Source organism: Chelonoidis abingdonii, chromosome 19 (assembly GCF_003597395.2).
Source record: "Chelonoidis abingdonii isolate Lonesome George chromosome 19, CheloAbing_2.0, whole genome shotgun sequence".
Lineage (NCBI taxonomy): Eukaryota > Metazoa > Chordata > Testudines > Testudinidae > Chelonoidis > Chelonoidis abingdonii.
Window position 1 is genome coordinate 4,995,516 of NC_133787.1, and position 25,036 is coordinate 5,020,551.

The 25,036-nt window shown below is 47.4% G+C and overlaps 2 protein-coding genes across 2 annotated transcripts in view; one reads left to right on the forward strand and one right to left on the reverse strand.

Annotated features, from left to right (window-relative positions):
* The window catches only part of PLEKHG4 (pleckstrin homology and RhoGEF domain containing G4), a 161,023-nt gene extending 158,823 nt beyond the window's left edge, over positions 1-2,200 (forward strand). Inside the window, exon 24 of the mRNA XM_032788459.2 lies at positions 274-2,200. The gene's annotated coding sequence lies outside the window, so the exon portion shown is untranslated. The remainder of the gene's footprint in view (positions 1-273) is intronic.
* Positions 2,201-4,139: 1,939 nt separating this feature from the next.
* KCTD19 (potassium channel tetramerization domain containing 19) overlaps positions 4,140-25,036 on the reverse strand; it is a 55,874-nt gene continuing 34,977 nt past the window's right edge. The window contains exons 8-17 of the mRNA XM_032788454.2: positions 24,700-24,803; positions 22,500-22,642; positions 21,596-21,679; positions 19,985-20,093; positions 18,039-18,696; positions 16,792-16,872; positions 11,801-11,983; positions 9,341-9,495; positions 5,208-5,309; positions 4,140-4,240 (exon numbers count right to left, since the gene is read on the reverse strand). Coding sequence (XP_032644345.1) covers positions 4,142-4,240; positions 5,208-5,309; positions 9,341-9,495; positions 11,801-11,983; positions 16,792-16,872; positions 18,039-18,696; positions 19,985-20,093; positions 21,596-21,679; positions 22,500-22,642; positions 24,700-24,803 — 1,718 coding nt within the window. The 3' untranslated portion in view covers positions 4,140-4,141. The remainder of the gene's footprint in view (positions 4,241-5,207; positions 5,310-9,340; positions 9,496-11,800; positions 11,984-16,791; positions 16,873-18,038; positions 18,697-19,984; positions 20,094-21,595; positions 21,680-22,499; positions 22,643-24,699; positions 24,804-25,036) is intronic.

Below are 25,036 nucleotides of genomic sequence, written 5' to 3' on the forward strand. Positions count from 1 at the left end.
CCTGTCTGCCCTGAGGCTCCCGCTCAGCTCTGCACTGTCGCTGGGGGACTGCAGCTGTCCTGCAGAGGCAGGGTTGGGAGGGCAGCCACACACGGGACTCCAGGAGAGCTCCATTGACGCGGACTCACATGGCCTGGGGAGAGCGGCTGAAGGGGACTTCACGACTCACTCCTGAGCAGAGGTGTCTCTGAGAGCAGCCGACACAAACATGGCCCCTGTCCTTCCCCGGGTGGAGTGCAGCAAGCCTGACCATTGCCTGGGACTGTGTTCCAGGTCTGATCGCTGCTTCCACTGAACCCACGGAAGAGTCCACGTCTCTGACCAGCACAAGGAGACTGCCGGCCTTCCTGGAGATGGTCAAGCACAACCACAGGCTCCTCAAACCAAGAACTGGCGCTTGGCTGGGGAGCGCCCCAATTAGCCCCGTTAACTTGACACCATCGCTGGTGCGTTGGAGGGGCAGTTAGTCCTTTATAAATGTGTTAACAAGTAACATAGCAATTTGCAAAGCGAGAGTGTTTTGGAAACTCTGGACTGTACAGATTTTGTTACTCATTCTGTTCTTCGTGCTGCACAGTTTATAGCGTTTATGGAAGGGCTTGAGGAGGAAACGAGGTATTTAATAAAAGTAGTGTCGTTTTCCGTTTGAGCTGCCTGCTGCGCTGCCGTGCGAGAGCGACGGCCTCCCCTCAGGCTTAGCTTATCCGAGAGCAGCGATAATTTATTTCCCTGGTGTAACCCTTTCGTTTTACTAAAACCAGGTTCATTGTTACTTCAGGTGCTTGCAGTGCTGAGCTGCTCCCTGTCTTAGTACCACTATCAGCTGTCAGTGTCTGCCACCTCCCTGTGTGGCTGCTGGGAATATCGACATCCCAGTGGGCATCAGAGGCGTGTGCCCAGGGCCTGAGTGGGAAGCCCCCAGCACAGCAGAGATGCAGGTCAAAGGCGACAGCAGTGGGAGCAGTCCTGCAGGCTACAGCAGGACAACCCAGTATGCTCTCCTGGCTCTGCAGCACGTCTGGGTGTAGAGAACATGCTGTCCTGTCCCCGCTTAGCTGCTGTCTTGGTGGCAGACCACATGGGCAGCAGCCTGGGCCTGCTGCTAAAATCAGCCCAGCATCTAACAGCGTGAGGCGTAAGTGGCAAAGTCAGCAGGGTGGAGAGGCTGTTGCAGAAGGAAAGGGGACGTGCCCAGGGTAGATGGGTGGACATGGAATGTGATGGCCTAGTCTGCCAGGCGTTGTGTGTTCTAGTCCCATTCAGATACCCAGCCCTAGAATGTGGTGACGTTAATCAAAGCAGCACTGGCCAGAGCCCATGTCTGAGCACAGCAGCCGTCAAGTGTGCGGAGCCCAGATTATTATGCCACTGAAACAGTAAAGGCCCCAGCTTCAATTTAGTGTAATTCCAGTAGAGACCCAACCTTTGCCTGTATGTGATGCGCCCCTTGGGACAGTCGTAATGTTTGAGCTCCTTGGCAGGCGCGGTCAGGAAAGTTTGGGCTTGTTTGGCTTGCAAGACTTTCATTTCACATGTCGATGGGGAAATGGAAACCTGCTGACGGAGAGCATGTTTACTTACGGCTTCTTCACTTGCTGCAAACCTTTATCCCTCGGCTTTCGCAACACATACACACATCACACTTGGCCTTAAGGATAGTAGGGAGCAGCAACCATGTAACTGGTTTCTCCACAGAGCTGTTGGTTTTGGTCCATTGACAGTTCACTGCTTCCCAGGCTCATGAATGCTAAACCTCATCGTCTCCCATTTAGCCTTTGCATATTAGCCCTGTTCCTTTGCCTTTGGAAAGCCATGTAATGTACATGTGACACTTCTTCGATGTTCTTTTAATAAGCTGACTTTTTCAGTCTTATTCCTTCTTAGATGGCAAAATGGAAGATGATTGACATTTTTTATACAATAATGCGTGATAAACAATTGGCCAGGCAAGGTTTTAAAACCTATTGTGTAAAAATCTCTAGCTAATTCTAAGCTTTGTGCGTCAACCAGTGCTAGCGAATACCACTAACGAGGGAAAGACATTAAACCAAGGGGGACATGGAAGTACCATTGTGACCAATTTCTGAAATTCCTGTTAAAGAGGTTTCTGCATTGCTGGAAGAATCTTTAGAAATGTTCAGCTGCCACCTGGTTTGCCAGGATTTGATTTCATGACCTAATAAAGGTTATTTTCTTTGTATGAGGTTGATTTGTGTTGCATATTCATGTTGGAGACGAGAGACGGGAAGCTGGAATGTGGAATGCATGTTGTCACGCAGCCACGGGATCGGTGCTACATCCCCTCCACCCCCTAGATTTGGAACAGTCCAAGAGGGTCTCACTCTTCCTTCGGGGTAGGCCACATGGCCTCACCGCCTCCTGAGACTGAACCTCGGGGGCGTCAGTTTTCCTTCTCTGTGCCAGAAGCTCTGTCCAGCTGAGAAAGACTTGTGCGCTCTTCAGGGACTCATGCACCTCAGCAAGTATTTGCAGTGACATTCAAACAGTGTTGGCCAAACAGTCTGGTTTAAACTGGAACACAGCATAAGAAGGCTTCAGGTTAGCATTGAAAAATGAAGGTTAAAGCATGGTCCATTCTGCTACCGCCAAGCTGTTCAGGCTCGCTCTGTCTCACCTCCATAGGACATTTCCAGGGGTGAGCCCCCAACCCCCTCCACCACACATACCCGGGCCTTTCTCTCAAGCTGGGGTCTGTGCCCAGCTTTCCTGGTGAGAGCTGGGGGAAATCCTCCTCCCTTTGGGGCACTAATCGCTAGGTGTCATAGCCCAGTGAGTGGATTTTCCACTGGCTTCTTGGCTTTTTCATTGATGGGGGGAGGGAGGGTCACCCTTTTTAAAAAACTCGTTCAGGCACAGTAAGTAGGCGACATACGTACCTACATTTCCCAGTCTGCCCGGAGAACAAACAACCCTTTCCCCCTCAATGGGTAATAATGCAACATAGAGGGGAAAATGAGGCACACATTATGTCATTAAAAAAATTAGCAAATTCCCACATGCACATTAGCCAGCAGCAGGCACTGTCCCTTGCTATACGGCTGCAACTGAGCCCGATGTGTGCTCCCATAAACGCTGTGAACAAAGGAATACTGGCCAAAAAGTTACGGCAGGTCTGAGCCGAAAGTAAAATTTTCCACCCATAGCAGGACGGGGGGTGAAGTGGGTTTACCTGGCTAAGCTAGTTGTGCTCTAATGCACAGGACCAGCGTCGCTTGAATGTGCATTTTCAAAGTTCTTATTTTTACATAGTGTCAGACTGGGAAGGCTGCTCCAAAGAGCTAAAAACAGGGTATCAAATGACTGCTGGGGGAAAACCCTCTGCCTGCGTTTAGAGACAGCCTGTCCTGCTCCTAGCAAAGATTGTTCTCTGGTGATGGCGTTTCTCCCCAAAGCCTGACGTTAAGCAAACAAGCTGGTGCGTGGTTAGAAAATTCTTCACACACTAGTTTGCCCAACTGGAGTCAGGTCACAGATCTGTTCAGTGGCGGCATCTCAAGTTGTTTATTGGCCTCATCTGTTCCCTAGAGCCCCCAGGGCTCCTCTGCCACGCCACGTGCCTGGCAATCACTCGTGTAGCCAGAGGTCGGATATTCACACACACAAACCAGGTCATTACATTAGAGCGCATTTGTGACAGTATCTGCCATCGTTACCATGCGTTGTGGTCAAGGTGAGAGTGGTGCCAAGCAGCAGTGTCAGCATGGGGGCTGGGGGAAAGGGAGGTGAGAGAGACACCAACAGGCTGTGATCACAGCTGTTCTGTTCCACCTACACAAGGAGAGCTGAGAGGCTGGCGTCTCCTGGGACAGTCACAGGCGTTCAGAGGCCTGAACTTGCACGTGTCTTTTTCAACTGGTTTTGTTTCTGATAAATTTAACCTAATTCTGAACTTCCTGCTTCTTTTGGGGGTTAGTTGGTTGGTTTGCGTGAACTAAAAGTTTTGTGTAAGGTTTTTCTAATGCTTGTTACTAGTTCTCTCATCCTTAATTCACCTTAGAAAGGCTTTTTAGTTGGGACCTGTATAACCTTCCACGCAGGTAATGTATGATTTACCAGCTGAGCTGTCAGACATTTCACAGTGAGAAATGTTTAGGGCAAACTTTATTAAAGCTCCTGTAACTTATTTTCCCAAGCCAAAATATGCTATGGATTTGGAATACCCTTTCTTCAGCAGCAAATCAATGCAGTGGCTGTACTTCCATGCAAATGGCAGCGTAAACTGAAAGGAATAATCAAACAGTTACTCATCAGCCATAATACAGAGCAGTGAAACAGCAGAGCGCTTAACAGCGTCACAGAATTATAGGCCTGGAGGAGACCTTGCAAGGTCATCTAGTCCAGTCCCCTGCACTCCGGGCAGGACTAATTAGCTAGACCATCCCTGACAGGTGTTTGTCTGATCTGCTCTTAAAAATCTCCAATGATGGAGATTTCACAACCTCCCTAGACAATTTATTCCAGTGCTTAACCACCCTGACAGTTGGCAGTATTTCATAGTGGCCAACCTAAACCGCCCTTTCTGCAATTTAAGCCCATTGCTTTCTGTTCTATCCTCAGAGGTTAAGAAGAACAATTCTTCTCCCCAACAACCTTTTATGTACTTGAAAACTGTTATCATGTCCCCTCTCTGTCCTCTCTTCTCTAGACTAAACTCTCTGGACTTTCTCCAATTTGTCCACCTCTTTCCTGAACTGCTCCTCAATACTGCAACTTGTTATATCCTTGGGGGCAGCCGGTTTAGGAAGAAATCACTTGAGGCCAGAGAGCAGCCAGCTAACAAAGCGACCATCTATTTACAGACACAGAGCTCACCTGACCAGCTCAAGCTAGCTGGGCTATCCCCTAATAATCTAACTCAGTTGCCACAGGAACAAAACCCATGACAACCAAATAGACAACACAACTGATGTCTAAAGAGCGCTAGAGAAGGCAAGTATCATTATGCCCATTTTACAGATGGAGAAAATGATTCCCTGAATGGCGTCTGCTTTAACTGAAGCAATCTGAAAGATTGGTATGATTTGAAACTAATAATATTAACATCGGTACAACTTTTACCAGTATATGCTGCAAATGAGCTCCTAGTTCAATCATCCCACAAGGAAAGCTGAGGAACCACAAACTAATTTGTTCAGCAGAGTCTGTCTTCTGTAATAACACAAGGCTCTTGAATGCTCTGTACTTACTTTCACCCATCGAAGTAGCTTTTCACGAACATGTCTGTCATCATTAAAAGGATTTGTGTTCAAGACATCAGCAACAAACTCCTTTGGTGTGATCTGTTGGGTCTAATGGAAAAGAAGGCTTGTCTCAGTAGTACTCGCACCTGGTGTCACAGAGTGTGGGGGAGTCAGGGCCCTGCACCCACCGCTTCCTGCGATTCACGGTCACTCTCAGCCAGCCAGTAAAACAGAAGGTTTATTAGACAACAGGAACACAGTCCCAAGCAGGGCTTGTAGGTACAACCAGGACCCCTCAGCCAGGTCCCTCTGGGGAGCAAGGATCTTAGACCCCAGACTTGGGTTCCCTGCCTCTTCCCAGCCAGCCCAAAACAGGTTTTGCCGGTACAGACAACAGGACCCCCTTTAGTTAGGTCCATCTGGGGGCCCCAGGGAGGCCACAGCCCCATTGGAAAGCCCAAGCCCTGTCGGGGCGCCCCTCTCCATTGTCCAGCCAGCTCCAAACTGAAACTCCCTCCAGCCTCTCTCTCAGCTGCCCCCCGGCTCCTCCCACACCCTTTGTCCAGTTTCCCAGTCGAGGTGTTACCTGGCCTCCAACTCCCCAACCTGGGTTCTCAGGATACATGCTCAGGTATGCTCCCTTCCCCAATGCAGGCCGCCCCAAACTCCCCTGCAACCTTCCCTGGTCAGTACTCCCCACTCAGCATTCACATAACACATCAAGAACATTCCCACTTCGTCACACCTGCTCCTGCCAATGACCCTCAGGCTTATTCACGTGCAGAGCTGCATCCAGACCTGGTAGCCCCTGGAATGACTGTTGTGTACAGGACGGGGAGAGAAAACGCATTGCTCCCAGAGCGGCAGATTTGCTACATTCTTAGATCTGACATCTGAGAAGCAACTTGGCCTCCACCATCTGACGGGAAACACTTTTTTAAAACTGGCCATTGAACATCAGCTGCTTCCAACCCAGCCTCCCGGGTCACGGCAGGAAAGTGCTGGGGGCAGGTAGTCACGCTTTGCTCGCCCCAGCCCTAGCTGACATGGGGCATACAGTGATTTGAGAAACAAACGGAAGAGCAACAGATTTACTCACACCGAGAAATCCAGCCATAGACCCCCCTGGCCGGCCCACAACAAACCCACAGGTGTAGAGGTGGGGGAGCTATGCCCCCCCCCCTCACCAGGGCCTGGCCTTGAACACCTAGGGCTCAAGCCACAGAGACCCTTCGTCTCCTTGCCATGCAGTGTCATTCCCAGACTCCCTATAATGCGCACAGGGCGTGAGGTGCATAATGGTCTGTCTACACTGCAATTAGCCACCCCGGCTGGCTGACTCAGGCTAAGGGGATGTTTAACTGGGGTGTAGACTTTGGGGCTGCGGTCCAGCCAGGGGTGAAAGTAACTTACAGGACTTATCGGTACTGCCGGAGTGGAGTCCTGAGGGGAGCGTGGCCTCTCCCAGAAGAGGCAAGGCCTCTCAAGATTTAAAGGCGCTGGGGAACCAGCTGTGGCTGGGAGACCTAGAGCCTTTAAATCAACCAGGGGCTCCCAGCTGCAGAGGTGGCTGGGAGCCCCCCGGGGCTCAGGGGCAAATTAAAGGGCCCAGGGCTCTGGCCGCCAGGGGAAACCCCGAGCTTTGCGGGGCTGGGGCAGGGATTTAAAGGGCCCAGAGCCCCTGCCACTGAGGGAAGCCCAGAGCCCTTTAAATCCTGGCCCCAGCCCTGCTGCCGGAGCCACGGCCGGGATTCAAAGGGCTCTCGGCTGCCCACAGCCACGGGGAGCTTTGAGCCCTTTAAATCCTGGCCCCAGCCCTGTCACCGGAGCCGTGGCCAGGATTCAAAGGGCTCTGGGCTGCCCACAGCCACGGGGAGCTCTGAGCCCTTTAAATCCCGGCCCCAGCCCTGCCGCGGAGCCGCAGCCGGGATTCAAATGGCTCTGGGTTGCCCACAGCGGCGAGGATTTAAAGGGCTCTGGGCTGCCCACAACCACCGTGGAAGTTGATGCGGTCCAGCACAGCATACTGGCTCTTGCCGGTACGCCGGACCAGACCAGCCCGGCTTGCAGGGGCCTACACCCCAGGTTACAGCCCGAGCCTGACAGGCTACACCGCAAGTAACCAGCCCCGCAGCCCAAGCCCCACAAGCAGGGCCGACTTTAGGCCAATTCCACCAATTCCCTTGAATCGGGCCCTGCGCCCAGTGGCAGGGCCGCCAGGGGGTCAAGTGGCTGAGAATTCCTTCCCTGGCTAGAGGCTCTTTTTGAATTTTTACTCACGCGGCAGCGCTCCGGGTCTTTTGCAGCACTTCGGCGGCGGGTCCTTCACTCGCGCCAGGTCTTCGGCAGCACTTCAGCGGCAGGTCCTTCAGCGCCGTCGAAGACCCAGAGCAAGTGAAGGACCCGCCTCCGAAGACTAGGAGTGCCGCCCGGTGAGTACAAGTCCCACATGTTTTTTTATGTGTGTGGGGTTTTTTTTTTCAGTCATCCCTGCTGGGGCCCCATTGAAACTGTTCAAATAGGGCCCTGCACTTGCTAAAGTCAGCCCTGCCCACAAGCCCAAGTCAGCTGGCCCGGGCCAGCCGCGGGTGCTTAACTGCAGTGTTAATCATCCCCTACAAAAGCAATTCACGAAGCCAGCACCCTGAGCAGGAATCCGAACCCCTCTGCTCCTTAAAGGTAGTTGGGCACCTCCCTCCACAGGATTCATAGCTAAGCCCGCTCCTGGGGTGGGCATCAGGGCAGGTAAAACCCAGAACCCCGCCCCCCCATTGCAGCCAGTAGCCCAGTGAGCCAGGCACTCAGCAGGCATGGCGAAGCCCATGTTCAAATCCCTGCATTGGAGCTGGGACGCCACAGCCCAGCCGCGTGCCCTGCCCACCAGGCTGCAGAGGCACCACCCACTAGTTCATCAGTTATACAAAGTGGAATGGCTTCAATAGGAGAGCGCCAAAGCCTCAGGTGCAGCTCATGTGACTGGACGGGCGCGGCATGTGGCTGCCAGTCACTGCTCTAATGTGGCCAGAGCAGGAAGTTGAAAACCAACCATAGCTGCTTGTCCTAACCATGGCACTGGTGGCCATTCTGGGCCAAACAGCTGCCCTCAGAGTCCCAATGTGCTTGTCCCCGGCAGCCTAGGCATGCTCAAAACACGCCCACCTGCTGAACCCCCACTGGTGAGCTGGGGGGTGGGACCAGCCAGGCTGAGAATCCAGCCAGGGATTAGGTGTGCACAAGGGTGCTGGGCAGTTTGGTGGTGGTAGGACAGCAGTGGCTTTGTGCATGCACATGGTTTGACATGTAGCCACCTTGGGGGGCTTAACCAGCAGTAACTTAGGTGCTTACAGGGTTAGGCAGCATCTCAGCAGGAGTTTTGAGGCTCTCAGGAATGGTGGACTCAGCTGCCTAAGTGGCAGTTAGGTACCAAGGTCCCTTTGTGGCTCTAGCCCCAGACGTTCTGGCTCTTGCTGGCGGTTTGAGCTTCTGCACTCACTGCTTCCACTGGGAAATGTGCCCATGTGATTCCTTGCAGCTCCTCTCTCCTCTGGCCCAGGGGATCGTGCTGCCTTAGACAGTGGGTCTCTACTCTTCCCCTCTGCGCCACAAGCCCAAGGAGGGATTTTCTTCCTCCAGCTCATGAGTCACAGCGGGACCCCCTTCTGGAGTTAGCATCTAAGCCAGCTCAGCCACATAAGTAGCCCAGATCCTAGCAGCCAAGTCGCTCTCTCCTACGCATGCTTGATAACGCTCTGACACTCACCGTACCTTTCCCTGTGCCTCTGGCTCCCTTTTATGCAGGCACTCTGCTGCTCCTTCCACCTCTTGGTGGCCTGATGTGGGCCGGGGAGGTGAAAGCGAGCCTATGGGATCGCGCCCCAGTGACAAGACGAGTGTTCCCCTGCCTAGATTGAGCCTCCTGCTTCGGCGCCTCTGGGGTTGTGACTTGAGTTAGGCTCTGAGCCGCTCGTTAGCTGTGGGAGCAGCATCACTCCTTAGGCAGCTTTGCAAAGCTGCTGAACAGCAATGTAGGTGCCATGGGGACTTAGGTTAAAGGTCAGTGGCAGTTGTAGGCATAGAAAGACACACTAGGAACCTCAGTACCTGGCCTAGCTTCGGCACCATTAGGAAATCACACCTACCCAAAGCCTGTGCACAAGCCTCACAACTTTGGCTGTGATCTCTCTGGCATCCTTCTGCCTGATGGAATTCAGGATGATGTCAGTCAGAAAACAGTGGCACTTCCTGGCATAAAATATCTCTTCCCGTGCCAAAGCAAAACTTAGGAAAACTACATCTACAAGGAAAGTGTCAAACACAACATACAGAGTTAGCGCGCTAGCTACAGTCCTTTTCATTTAGCCGGCCACTGATCACCTGCCTGCATTGTCATGGGTGCAACAGAATCTTGTCACACTCCATGTGCTGATCCAGGGTCAATGGGAGTTTTGCCAAGGCAAAACTGAGCAAGGATTTCAGGATTCTACCCTGGCTTGTTTTAATTGCTAAAAAGATTTGAGCTTTGAGCAGGGGGTGGGACTAGATGAGCTCCTGAGATGCCTTCCAACCCTGATAGTCTATGAGTCAGTGATTTCCAGCTTTGCCTGCTGGGGAGCGTGAAAAGGGCACTGTGATTAGCTAGCAAACAGCTTCAGTACGTTTCAAGCAGTAAAGTCGCTGTCATAGCAGAGCGTCTCTAATGAATGTTTTGCACTAGGTAGTGAATTGCCAAACCACCCATTTACCTCGGCCTGATACAGGGTTGGGTGAGTACAACAGCATCCACAGCAAGGCAAGCAGCTGGCTGGGTGTGCACACACCTGGCGAGGTCTATCAGGGACATGTGTGTGCATGTGTAGCCCTGGCCCCAGAGCTGACCCCGCTGGGCTCCTCGCCAGGACCAAAGAGCACATTGCAGCTGCAATCTGGCCAGCCCCTTACCCGGTAGTCTCCAAAGCTCACTGACAATTGAAGCGATTAGTGATTGGCTTACTAGTTGGCAGGAAGTAACAGTGGGGACTCAGTCTATAAACTGGCCTGTAGCTTGGACTGCAAGAGCAGGGAGTGGGGATCTCGCTGCACCCCATATTCGTCACAGTAATATTATTATGCTATGATTATGGCATAATGATGATGCCTTTTGTACAAGATAGGTCACGGAAGGTGTCATTGGAAAAGGCAGGAGTTCCTGAATATGTATCATTTTTGTATCTGAAGTTATGAAGATTGCCTATGGATCTGTATTTCAAATGTGCTTACTCTGGCAGCACCCACAGCCAGCCTTTCAGGTACAACAATGATGAAGCTAGACAGTGCTGATAGCTCATCAGCAAAGCCAATGGGCTGTGGAAAAGCATCGTCTTCCCGTAAAGGTTTCAGCTGGTTGGTAAGTTATGGCTGCTATGTCTCAGCAAGGGCGTGTGACCAGGCCACATGATACTGATCATTCTGGGTACCTGTATTTTTCCACAAACTGGGCTGGGAACTGTTTTTGTAACAAAGGGTTCCTGCCATATGTTAATGCTAAATAAGCTGGGGAGTGACATCATCTAGTGGCCTCACTCTCCACACAAGAACTCTTGGAAACACCTGAGGAACAAAGACTGAACTGGAGGAAGTGCGGGTCCTGGGCTAAAAGGATTTCCAGCCTGCGTATGGAAACCTAGTGAACTGCTTGTATCATCGCCCAGGGTGAGAAATTGCTCATTCATAGCCAATCATTCTAATCTCTAAGGCTTAGTTTGCAATTTTGTTTATTTCTAGGTAATCTGCTTTGATCTGCTTGCTATCACTTATAATCTCTTAAAATCTCTCTTTTGTAGTTAATAAACATGCTTTTTGCTTTATCGAACCCAGCGTGCCTTTCAGTGAAGTGTCTGGGGGGAAATCTCAGCTTGGTTAACATATTGAGGGAGAGGCCACCCACTTACAAGCTTGCCTTGTACAGATGCCTGTGCAGTGCACCACTGTATAAAATGGGTTTATACTCAGCGGGGAGCTGGGTGTTCTCTTGGCTGTAGCCTCTCTGTTGCTGGCTCATGCAGTAGCTGGTTGGAGCCTGCATGTAACTGCAGCTGGGTGCGTCCCTGCCTGTGTGGATGCTGGTAGGAGCGTAGGACCGGAAGGGGTCTCCAGCTCGTCACACCAGCACAGTGCGAGAGGAAGCCCAGGCTGGTAAGTGAGAGGGCTCAGTGGTACCCCAGTTCCAGGTGGCACCCCGCTGGGAATCTGTCACACTTGCCCTTTGGGGAACAGTCAGTTGCGACTCGGGGTGTACTGTAAGTGCTAGGACTGACTGATTCTAGCCAACTGTGACTACACACACCTATAGTTTGTTAGGGATTTATGATATTTATGATATATCTGTCATCTCGTCTCGTCTTCCCTCTACTACTGATATAAACTTGCTGGCCTTCGCGCCAGCGCAAATACTACACAAGAATAGTTATAAAAGTGCTACCAAGAAGTTTGGTACTTAGCTCCTCATACTATAGACAAGGCAAAGGTATCAGAGGCATTTGTTTTCACCCAAAAAGCCGTGTGGCACCACTGAAACACTAAATAAGCTGCCAGATTTCCAGTTCTTTTCAATGTTACTGTACCTCTAGCCACTGGTTGACTGTTTGCATTAGCCGGTTTGATGCCAGCACTGTAAACAACACTCTCTTCATGCCAAGTGCAAGAGCCATCACTGCCTACAACTGGAGGATGTTCGACTTTAAGGATGAATCCTACATTATTAAATTCTTGGGGTACCATGTTGGTTTGGTCATTGACGGTTGTTTCTGGGGATAAAAAATATGTGGATTTTTCAGCCAATATAACCTGCAAAACTTGTAATAGGATTAGCGCGTCTTTTAACAGAAAATGAGGGGCACAGCATTTTCACCCCGTTACCCCTAGCAGTACCCCTTTATTATTAATGAATTATTATCAAACATTTAGACTGCAGTAGCGCCTAGAGTCTACCAGTCCGGTGTGAGGTGCAGGACAACCATATTATAAATGACACGTGGCAGTCCCTGCGCCAAAGAGCTTACAAACCGAAGGTACAAACCCACAAATATTCTCTCCTTCCTTGGTACTGAAATCCTGGAGATACTTAGCGATGGTTATCAGGTGCTCCCTTAGTCATTGCTTAACCAAGCCCAAACAGGTTTAGCTTGGGATGGTCAAAGGAGCTTAAAGAGTTCTAGCTAGTGAGGTAATCATATGGGCCTCCTCGCCATAGTACCGGAGCACTTTGCAATCATTAATACACTTTACGTTTACATCACTCCTAGGAGGTAGTCAGTGCTAGCTTCCCCTCTGTACAAGGCACAGGGGTCATTGTGTGACATGCACAGGAGCATGCAGTAAGTTTTCAGCTAAGACAGAAATTGAACTGAGATCAGGTGAACCCTAGGCAGGACCTGCTCGACCATCCCAAACTCCACCAGGTGCCTTTCAAAACCTCAGCTGTAGCTCTTTCAGTCTTGCCCCAGGAGTAGCTCATTGCAAGCAGAGACTTGCAAAATGTTCTCACCACAGCCTGACATCAGCTGAGCCTATCTCAATTCAGGTTTCAGAGTAGCAGCCGTGTTAGGCTGTATCCTCAAAAAGAACAGCAGTACTTGTGGCACCTTAGAGACTAACAAATTTATTTCAGCATAAGCTTTCGTGGGCTACAGCCCACTTCTTCAGATGCCTAGAATGGAACACACAGTCAGGAGATATATATATATATACACATACAGAGAACACGAAAAGGTACATTGGCCAAACCGGACAGTCTCTATACAAAAAAATAAATGGACACAGATCTGACATCAGGAATCATAACTTTCAAAAACCAGTAGGAGAACACTTCAACCTCTCTGACCATTCAGTAACAGACTTAATGGTGGCAATCTTGCAACAAAAAAGCTTTGAAAACAGATTCCAATGAGAAACTGTTGAACTTGAATTAATATGCAAACCTGATACCATCAATTTAGGCTTGAATAGAGACTGGGAATGGCTGAGCCATTACACACATTGAATCTATTTCCCCATGTTAAGTATCCTCACACCTCTTGTCAAACTGTCTGTAATGGGCTATCTTGATTATCACTACAAATGTTTTTTTTCTCCTGCTGATAATTGCTCATCTTAATTAATTAGCCTCTTACAGTTGGTAGAAGAACTCCCACCTTTTAATGTTGTCTGTATGTGTATATATCTTATGCTCAAATACATCTGTTAGTCTCGAAGGTGCCACAAGTACTCCTGTTCTTTTTATCTCAATTCAGGCTAGCACAAGACTAATAATTGTGTGCTCTGGGCTTGCTGTAATGCCCTGCATCTGAAACTAAGAAGCATACAAATCATAGAGGCTTTTCAGTTTTGTTGTGCAAATAAATTCCTGTGAGCTGGTCTTGTACCCTCACTGGCTCTGTACTGTGCCAGGCATGCCTATGGTACTGCAGACAAAGCCTAAGGAATACAATAACTCCAATAGTTAAAAATAATTGTACAAGTATCTTCACATGAACTCTGAAGAAGACTCGGTCAGATCATCTCCCTCTGCTCAAAAAGCCCTTGGACCAAGCTTCGCAGTCCTCTGAGCGAGGACTAGAATCGCACTCCCGTTGTATTTTCATCATGCTCCCAACTTCCACACAGAACGTCAGGGTTTGCACAGAGGAGTCACTGAATGTAATTAAAGTAATCAATCCCATTTCTTTCTGGAGACAATAATATGTTACTGAGCTTCCAATTGTATCAGACAGGAGGATGGGTAAGTGTTTTTAAGCACAGGAAACCAGATTCTTTTTTCAGTGACACAGGTAAAAAGGTGAACTAGTGACTTTAGCGGAGTTACTCTGGATTTACACCTCTGTAACTGAGATCAGAATTGCCCAGTGTCTGTAATGGAGGAGGAGCAGAGAAATTATTATCCATGAACTAATTTCACTGGGCCAAATTCTTCCCGATTGCAAGTCCCTTGAAATCAATAGCGATGAATTCAGCTTTCTTTGGCTCACTATGAACAATTCCCCTGCACAACTTGCTGTTGTTACATCATGCTACCAAAGTGCTGTCACCAAAATCATCTTCTCTGCTCCTGCTGCCTTCCTCCTCAGCTCTTTTGTGCAATCAGCTTCTGAGCGTGCCTCTTTGATCAGGCTGTGACGTTGCACTCTATATGATTTTATGAAAATATGCTAATGAGTGTGAATATACTGTAACTGGCATATGCTTCATGTAAAAGGTCTCTTGTAAGGTACCATTACAAAGCTTATAATCTACTGAGTGTGGTTATCCTATTTGTATGTATGTATCATTCTTGTATCTTAAACTAGAAATATGAAATATAACTCAGGTCCTATTGTAATTATGCAAAGTGGGGGCCATTAATGGTGGTTTGGAATGTGGATGGCTCCCATTAACCAGGACAATTGACTGTAGATGGCTCTGTTTACTTGCAAGTCTTCCTGTATACACGTGTGCTGGCAAGTGGGCAGGGTTGGTTCCAGGCACCAGCGAAGGAAGTAGGTGCTTGGGGCAGCCAACGGAAAGGGGCGGCACGTCCAGGTCTTCGGCGGCGGGTCTCTCAGTCCCTCTCGGAGGGAAGGACCCACTGCCGAATTGCCGCCGAAGAATGAAGCAGCGCAGTAGAGCTGCTGCCAAACTGCCGCTGAGCGTGGCTTTATTTTTTTTTTATTTTTTTTCGCTTTGCTGCTTGAGGTGGTATAAAAGCTAGAGCCGGCCCTGCAAGTGGGTAATGAAGTCTTGCAGTGCCATGTGATCATGTCACCTGAACTGGAATCCATCTTTAACCTGGTGCTTTTCCATTGAGGAGGAGGAGAGGGACAAAGGACTCCCACCTTATGCAAAAGATATATAAGGGGGTGGAACAGAACAAAGGGGGCTGCAGTCATGAGAAATCCCCTAGCTACCACCTGAGCTGGAACAAGGGCTGTACCAGGGGAAGGACTGGGCCCAGACTAGGAAGGCTTCCAGTCTGTGGTAGAAGCTTAATGAAACATCTCTGAGGGTGAGAGTTTATCTGTATTCAGTTTTCTTACTGTACTAGGCTCAGACCTGCGTGTTTTATTTTATTTTACTTGGTAATTCACTTTGTTCTGTTTGTTATTACTTGGAACCACTTAAATCCTACTTTTTGCATTTAATAATATCACTTTTTACTTATTAATTAACCCAGAGTATGTATTAATACCTGGGGGAGCAAAGAGCTGTGCATATCTCTCTATCTGTTCTAGAGGGCAGAGATTTATGAGTTTATCCTGCACAAGCTTTATACAGGGTAAAACAGATTTATTTGGGGTTTGGACCCCCCTGGGAGCTGGGTGTCTGAGTGCTGGAGACGGGAACACTTCTTAAGCTATTTTCAGTTAAGCCTGCAGCTTTTGGGGGGTGTGATTCAGACCTGACACAGGGTCTGTGTTTGTTGCAGGCTGGCGTGTCTGGCACAACCAGGCAGGGCACTGAACTCCCAAGCTGGCGGGGAAAACAGGCTCAGAGGTAGTCTCAGCACATCAGGTGGCAATCCCACAGGGTTTCTGTGATCCGACCCATCACACAGGCCTCTCCCATTAATTAGGTGTAGGAGCATCTGCCTTCCCACAGTTCATGAACTGTTAGCAAAGCTTGGTGCCTCCATGCAGCCCAAATTTTGGCACCTATCTCCCTGAAAGGGGCAGGGCTTAGCATACATCTCTCATAGGCATCTCCCATTGGCTAGGTTAGGCAGTTCCCCGCCTAACGTGCTGGCTTTTGTAGATCCCATCCCTCTCCTCATACACTGTATAGCAGAGCTGGGCAAACTACGGCCCACAGGCCACATCCGGCCTGCAGGACGGTCCTGCCCGGCCCTTGAGCTCCTAGGCTGAGAGGATAGCCCCCGCTGTTCCCTCTCCCGCTTAGCCATGGGGTCGGGGGGTTGGATAAGGGGCAGGGAGCCCTTGGGGGCAGTCAGGGGACAGGGAGCAGGGGGTGGTTGAATGGGCTGGAGGTTCTGCGGGGCACGGTCAGGGGATGGGGAACAGGGGGCAATTGGATAGGGCAGAGATTCTGGGGGGAAGGAGGGCAGAACAGGGGGGTTAGATAGTGAGTGGGGTCCTGGGTGATGGTTAGGGATGGGGGTTCCAGGAGGGGGTGGTGAAGGGACAAGGAACAGTGGGGGGTTGGATGGGTGTGGGGTTTTGAGGAGGGCAGTCAGGTGGCAGGCGGTGGGGGGAGTCAGATGGGGGCAGGGGCCAGGCTGCTTGGGGAGGCACAGCCTTCCCTACCCGGCCCTCCATACAGTTTCTCACCCCGATGTGGCCCTCGGGCCAAAAAGTTTGTCCACCCCTGCTGTATAGGGAGCCTGGGCACAGAACTCAGGCTTTGTGGGTTACAGTGTTTGTGATTTTCTAGGCGTTGTGACGCTCAGCATCCCAATGCCTACGTCCCTTTGTGAATCTGGGCAGTAGTGACTTGCAGCATTGGGTCTTATATTAAGCTCCTGGGGGCAGGGACTTATGTCTCTCTCTATGCTTTACACAGTGGTGTTTACACTGATTGACAGCCCTCAAAAAATAATAATCATTTGAAAGTAGTTACATGGTACCTGGGCAAGTGCCACTGCTCATCCCCACACCGAACATGCCCGTTTCAAGCTGCTTTAGCCAGGGAAGGGTTGGCTGAGGATCTGTTAGAGAGGAGACATCGTGACACAAATAAGAAATCGGGTCTTTTTGGCACAGCTCCTCCCTTTTAATCTCCAGTTCTTCTCAAATCTTTTTTACATCTTGCTGCCTAGGTGCATCCTCCCATGTTGCAGTTCCCTAGACACATAAATTATTGTCTCCCCAGGCTTCTGAACTTCAGGCTCAGGCCTCCACTCCTGCAAGGTGCTGAGGAACCCAGGGTGCACAACGTATTGCAGCAGGGGCTGAGCAGTGCGACCTCAGGTGCTTTGATGCTCATATCCCTGCAGAAGGGGCTTTCATTTTAAAATCTGGCACATGGTAAAGTAATACAAATAAATCATAGTCAATACATACTGGGGAATCTAGAAAGCTTTTCTGAAGGAAAAGGAAATTTGCTCTTCACCACCTTCGTACCCCTTATGAGCGATCTGCATTAGTTTACACGTGGTGGGTCTGCACAAGGAGCGTGCACCACTTCGGTCACACTCAAGCCCTAGGCCAGGTCTGCACTAGGTAATTAGGTTGGTAGAACTATGTCACTCAGGAGTGTGAAAAATCCACACCGCTGAGCAATGCAGTTAAACCAACCGAAGCCCCAGTGTAGACAGCACTATGCCAATGGGAGGGCTTCTTCTATCAACAGAGCTACCGCCTCTCAGGGACGTGGAGTAGCTCTGCCCATAGGAGAAACCCTCCTGTCAGCATAGTTAGTTAGTGCTACTGCAGCAGCACAGGTGCAGCATTTTATGTGTACATCTGCCCCTAGTTTGGGAGCTGAAGTGGGCCTCAAGTGGCATAGCTGCATACAGGGGTGAATTTAGTCATAGAATCATAGATCATTAAGGTTGGAAGGGACCTCAGGAGATCAACTAGTCCAACCCCCTGCTCAAAGCAGGACCAACCCCTAAATGTCCCCCTCAAGGACTGAACTCACAACCCTGGGTTTAGCAGGCCAATGCTCAAACCACTGAGCTAGAACTTGCCTTTAGCTGCAGTGGGAACCCTTCTGGGTTGTGGGAGAGCAAGAGGAAGAGGTGAGATTCTTTCAGCCTGACATTTCTTTTTTCTTAATCAGTATCACCAGATGTTTCTAGTTTGTTTAAGTACCACGTTTACTAGTTAATTTCTCCTGCCATTGTTAGAGCAATGAGCAGATGACACTTACCTTTTCCTGTTTGCTCCGGGCCCCTCCACTCTTTGAAGGCTGCAGTTTTTTCCATTGGGTAAGTCTCCCTTATGGTGCTGAATCTGTGTTTTTCAGCAGTTAGGGTAACTGGCAAATTCTGTTTGAATGTGTGTTGCTCCCAATGTTTCTCTTCAGCACTGAATGCAGCTTGAATAGTCTGGTCGTTTTCCTGAACTGTCTGACTTATTTTCCCAGGAGGCCTGCCAGCAGGATCTTTGATGGGACCCCCATTTTCAAGTGTTTTCTGACAAGGTACATTATCTGCAAGGTTACTGTTGGATATCGTCACATGCTGGCATTCACATTTTCTGGAGTTCACCATGTCCCATTCCTTTACCAGGGAAATCAATTTCTGAATGGGAGTGGCTGAGTTTCTATTGTCTGATTTTTTTGCTAAATTCCCTCTTTCCCCTTTCTTCCTTGGAGGGCTTGTAGAATGTTTACAGTAGCTGGAATTTCCCCCGAAGTCTGTAGACTGATGATATCCTCCAGGTTTATTCCTTCGTTTTGTCCCTCTGCTCTGTGAAATCATTCTGGTATACTTCTCATTCTCTCCTTTGCTATCCTGCATGTCTTTTATTTTACTCCAGGGATTAACACACCAGTTACTGAAATCCACGGCAGTATAGCAATGTTCCTAAAAAATGCAGTGAAAAGCGGTTATTTTTAAATGGCTCTTTTCATTTGTCCCAAATGAAAGGTAAATTTTGCCTTATCCGATCACTTATATTTTAGCACTGCATAAGCAGGGCCATTTTGCGGTCGAAGTTGTATTGGCATAAACCTGTAAGGCAGCAGGAGCTGAGAACTGGTCATTCTGAGCACCTGTCCATCTAGACCTTTCAGGGGCCGCACACTGAACCTTGCCCATGATACCAAAGCTATAACCACATGGTACTTAAACATTGTGGGCTAGACCCACAAGGGATGTGGGTGTCTAACTGCCACTTTAGGCAACTCATGCAACTCATTCCAAAGACCCAGTAGAATTCTCCAATGAGGCATTGCCCTGCCTATCTCACCTGTGGGGCTCCATCCAGCAGGCATGCTCAGAGCATGCCAACCCTGCATAAAACAGACACAGGGGGAGGAAGTGCCACCCTTATACTCAGTTGTTAGATCACTCACCCAGGAGATGGGAAACCCAGGTTCAAATCCCCTCTGCCTGATGTGGAGTAGGGCCAAGTGTGTCTGTTCATAATGGTCCAAACTAAAAACCTAGCACAGAGAACATTGAGACAAGGAGTGACCTTCCCTGGGGCAAACTGGACAGGCCTTGATCAGGCATGTTTACTCCAGAAAAGAAGCATGAATTGCTCTGGGAACTCAAAACGGCAATGGCACAGAAGCAATCTGAACACTGAAAAGCTATCCAAACAAGCTCAACAGCAATAATTAGTTGCAAATGACTGAGATTTTCTTTCTCCTGTTATAGAAGGAAACCTCTCACATTTCTGTAATATTTAAAGAAAATACCTCTGGCTGTTTTACCCTTAATCTGTATCTCTTGACGCTCAAAAACCTGTGTTTCTATACATAGGTGCTGGAACTCAAGAGGTTGCGGGTTCTGCCGCACCCCCTGGCTTTAAGTGGTTTCCATTATATATAGGGTTTACAGTTTGGTTCAATGGCTCTCAGCCCCCCCACTATACAAATTGTTCCAGCACCCCTGGTTCTATAAAAGAAATGTCAGTATTTTTTGTGAACTGCTACTGGCACCTTGATGTGAGTAGATTCTTAGAAATTACTGCACTTTTCGAAAAAAGATTTCCTCTTCACGTAGAAGTTTCAGGCTTTCATTTTTGTTGATAATTTTGTAATAAGAGATAAGACAACTTGTCCCAAGCTGCAACTGGACAATTTTAACATTTAGGTTTGAACTGTTTTTTTAAAACTTATTGTTCTATTTCTGAAAAAAACCTTACTTCTTTTGGGTCTTTGCTGAATTCACGCTCCTTATCCCAAGTCACAATATTTAATCTTCTAAATGGAAAAGAAGCTTCATCGTAAGTTTCATGTTTTTTGACCCACAATCTGCAAAATGAATATTTTTCAGTTTTGCTACATGTGCGAACCTTTGAATTTTTTTCCAGGGACAGCCTAAGGTTGTTGGGTTGTGTGTGCATTCTGATGGATGTTAAAATTAGTTTTACATTAATTTTAATTATTGGGGAATTATTAGCCAAGATAATGAAGTGGCTGATATGGGACTTGATTAATAAAGAATTAAAGGGGGACTATATAATTAATGCCAATTGACATAGGTTATTCTAAAATAGATCCTGTCAAACTAACTTGATATCTTTTTTTGGATGAGATTATATATTTGGTTGATAAAGGTAATAGTGTTTATGTAATATACTTAGACTTCCGTAAGGCATTTGACTTAATATTGCATGACATTTTGATTTTAAAAACTAGAACAGTACAAAATTAACATGGCACACATTAACTGGATTAAAAACTGACTAACTGATAGTTCTCAAAATGTAATTGTAAACAGGGAATTGTTACTGAGCTGGTCTGTTTCTAATGGGATCCTGCAGGGACTAGTTCCGGGCCCTACGCTGTTTAACATATTTATCAATGACCTGAAAAAAAACAAAATCATCACTGATAAAGTTTGCAGATGATACAAAAATTGGGGGAATGGTAAATAATGAAGAGGACAGGTCTCTGATGCAGAGTGATCTGGATCCCTTGGTAAACTGAACTCAAGCAAACAACATGTGTTTTAATATGGCTAAATGCAAATGTATATATCTAAGAATAAAGAATACAGGCCATACTTACAGGATGGGGGACTGAAAAAGATTGGGAGAGGGGAAGGTGGATAATCAACTGAATATGAGCTCCCAATGTGATCCTGTGGCCAAAAAGGCTAATGTGATTCTTGGATATGTAATCTCAGGGTATCTCGAGTAGAAGTGAACATGTTATTTTGCCTCTATATTTGGCACTGGTGCAACCACTGCTAGTATCCTGGGTCCAGTTCTGGTGTCCACAATTCAAGAGGGATGTTGATAAATTTGGTGAGGGTTCAGAGAAGAGCCAGGAGAATGATTAAAGGATTGGAAAACCTGCCTTGTGATAGAATCGAGGAGCTCAATCTATTTATTTTAACAAAGAGAAGTTTAAAGGGTGACTTGATCACAATGTCTAAATATCTACATGGGGAACAAATGTTTGGCTCTTCAATCTAGCAGGGCAAGGTATAATATGATCCAATAGCTGGAAGCTGAAGTTAGCCATATTCAGACTGGGAATAAGGTGTACTTTTTTAAGTGAAGGTAATTAATCATTAGGACAATTTACTAAACATCATGGTGGATTCTCCATCCCTGGAAAATTTTAAATCAAGATTTGATTTTTTTTTTATTTTTAAAAACATGCTCTAGTTCAAAAAGAATTATTTGGGGTAAGTTCTATGTCCCGTGTTATACAGGAAGTCAAACTAGATGATCACAGTGGTCCCTTATGGCCTTGGAATCTATGACCCTAAGAAACTATAGAAAAAAGACAAGCATCTTCTTTACCTGTATCCATCACACTGATAAAGTGCTTCAAAAAGAGAAGGAATTCTGTACTCCTCTGCTTCTTGACAAAGTAGAGACCATTCTCTGTAAATTGTAAATAAACTTAATTGTACAGTAATTCTCTCAAATACATTCAGATTATCTTTTCTAAATACTAGCCAATTTTTGAAATCATCTTCTGTAATCAACAATGCAAAGTGATGGTGCAAAATGTACTCTCCCTAACTTGAGTAATTTTTTATTTTGCTACTGATGCAATACCATTTTCACACATGTTAAAAACAGAGGCCAAAACTTTCAAACGTGTTTACGAATTTTGGGTGCCTTGTTTTTTGGCTGACATATAGGTATCTCAAGTTGGGAACCCAAACAATGAAAGGTGAAATTGTGGCTCCACTGAAGTCAAGGCAAAGCTTCTATTGACTTCAGCTGAACCAGAATCATTCCAGATATCCAAAATAAGTGAACTCTTTTGTGAAAAACAGTTCACACTTTGAATACCTAACACTGAAAACAAACTGCTTGTGAACACTCAACAGAGCAAGATTTATTTGTAGAAATCATACAGCAAATAATTTTGAACAACAAACGAGTTTAAGTAAACCACAACCTGTTTGCAGTCAATTTTTACACAGAAAAAAGAAGCTAAATTTGATGAATAAATTATTGGCTACAATTTATTTGCTCAGGTTTTCTTTAAATTCACAAAGCCTTATGCTAATTTTTCACACTAACGTTGCTGTGTGAATTTGATAATAAATACTACTGGAACTAAAAATCTTTCTTTAATACTTTAATCACCATGTAAATCAGAAAACCTATAGGTTGAATAAAAGATTAATACCTTTTTTCCTATAGATATCTGAAATAAGACTAAGAAAATGCATGATCTCTCTTTTCTTACTTAAATTCAGATGGTAAAAACAGCTTGCCAAGTCTAAGGAAGTTGAGAATGTGTCGAAATATTTGCCCATCTCCATGGATTAGGAGACTCTGACCATATGTAATCCAATAAACTTTTTTGCAGTTTGACAGGAGCTCTGGACACTGCAGAAAAAATATATATCATACCTTAGGAAGTCAGAGTTACTTTAAGACCTGTCTTCTTCCCACTGTGTCCCTCCAAATCACATATCAAAGCAGCTCTCCTTCTAGCCAGGGAAGGTTGAATGTAGCTAAATGTAGAGCAAGCTGTTTGTGCATGATGCTACTTCTCTTGCCGACAGGGTTCATTTGTATCAGGGGTGCCCAGACCTTTCCTGTCATGCCCCCTCTTGCCAGTACTGGAATGCATCTGTGCCCCCCCCCCCCCCGTCCATTACTGCACAGTTGGCTCAGTAGAAGAGCTTGGGCTGATGGCAGAGCTGGCCTGGTCGGGGGGAGGGAATAAGGGCAGAGTTGGGCTGGGGATGGAGCAGGGGGTGGAGTGGAGGTGTGGCTGGGTTGAAGTGGAGCTGTGGCTGGAACTGAGCTGGGGCCTGAGCTGGGCTTGGCGGCACTCCCTTCCCACCCCCCACCCCCGGTGGCTGGCCCGGGTCCCACCATGTGCCTCCCAAAACGTTTCTCCATGCCCTAGAGGGGCACACTCCATGGTTTGGGGACCACTGATTTATATCATGAGACAGTCCCTTCCTAGGCAAAGCTTGGTACTTCTGCAGTATATTTAGACTTTCTCTGCTTGCTCTGGCATTTGTGGCAGCACAAAAAAATTCAGCGCTAACCATGAACTTAGTACAAACATTTTAAAGGATGAATGTTGATTCTTGTCATTTAAAGTCTCTGAGGCCTGTATACAGTAGGCGACACACCAGAAAATGGGGGTTCTCTGAATACAGGACTTCCAGAGATCTCCACTCTTAGGCCTGGTCTACACTCGGGGGGAGGGTGGAGAGAGCTAAATCAGTCCAAGTTACGCAGCTTCAGCTACAAAAATAGTGTAGCTGAAGTCAACGTACTTATATTTACCGCAGTGTCTTCACTGTGGTAAGTTGACTGTTGATGCTCCTCCGTCGACTCTGCCTATGCTTCTCGCTCTGGTGGAGTACTGGAGTTGACGGGAGAGCACTCGGCAGTTGATTTATTGCATCTTCACTAGACACGATAAATTGACCCTTGCTGGATCCATCACTCTGGAGGTAAGTGTAGACATGCCCTTTGAATCACATTGGCCTGCATGGACCTGGAAACGTGAAAGGCCTACGAAAGAGCCCCATGTACGTTCTTTGATGTCAAGGCTGCATTTATAAGAGAGGCTCATTCGTTCCACACTCTTCCCCCCCCATTTCTTCTGTACCTGCCTTTACATAAACAAGTGGGGATGAAGGGAGGGCAAGGATGGCTCTGTGCAGGGAGGAATGTTTCAGTCTGTCTTCCTTGCTTACAGGTGCAATTTGTGTCTGTAAATTACAGTTTAGTGTTCCTGCAGTCAGGGAATTAGAATTGTGCACCTGCTCAAATTTGTGCCTTCAGTTGAACTGCAAACCCAAAATTCAGTGCAGTTTTTGGAGGGGCAAAAGACAGGCCATGTTTCTGAAAACCCGCCCTGGGGTGTCATGTGCGCATTTTGAGATTTAAGATTAGCTCTTTTCAGCCCTGATTCAGCAAAGCACCGAGGGTTTTCTTAACTTTACTCATGTGCTTAAGTCCATCTCCATTCAGCAGAGCTCCTAAGCATGTGCTTAACTTAAACTTGAATTCAGTGGAACTTCAGATCATGCATGAAGTTAACCGCATGCTTATAAGCTTCTTTTTGTTCTTATGGATTTCTAATAGTAATTTTGAGGGAATGCAGCCTGCCCCCACACATGGTTTTGGCAGCCCATGTACCTGATGAAAGAAGACTTAACCAAGTTCTATCAGCCTCAGTCAATGCTGCTTGTGTTGTTGGCCAGGAGGGGAACTCTTCTCTCATGAATAATTCCAAGTGCTTATTTCCTTCAGGGGCTAAACATGTTGCCTGCATACAGCTCCCAGCCCAGAAATGAAGCTTTGATTGCCCCAGGCTGCCAGGCCAACCCCAGTGACTTATCTTATCACCTTTCCAATACTGAAATGTCTTAGGCAGACTTACAGTAAGGCAATATAAAGATACTTATTGACTGTACCTTCAGCAAGGTTTGTAAGTATGTTTCATACCAATGGCTTCCTACATAAATTTTCACAATCTGATGTAGGGAGTAGACTCTTACTTCTGCTGTCCAGTCTTCATCTAAGCGATAAGGTTCAAAAAGTCAAGGTCACAGTGGAAGTAATTTTAAAATAATGAAACTTGGTGGTGGATATGACAGTCGTGAGCTACTGATGGGATATCACAATAGTGTAACAACAACAACAACAACATGGATTCTTTAGTGTGCTAAATGAATGTAGAGAATTCTGTGCAAACACACATGGAGCTCAGGCCTTGCACTCTGTTTCCAGGGGTCAGATATAAGCATTGTC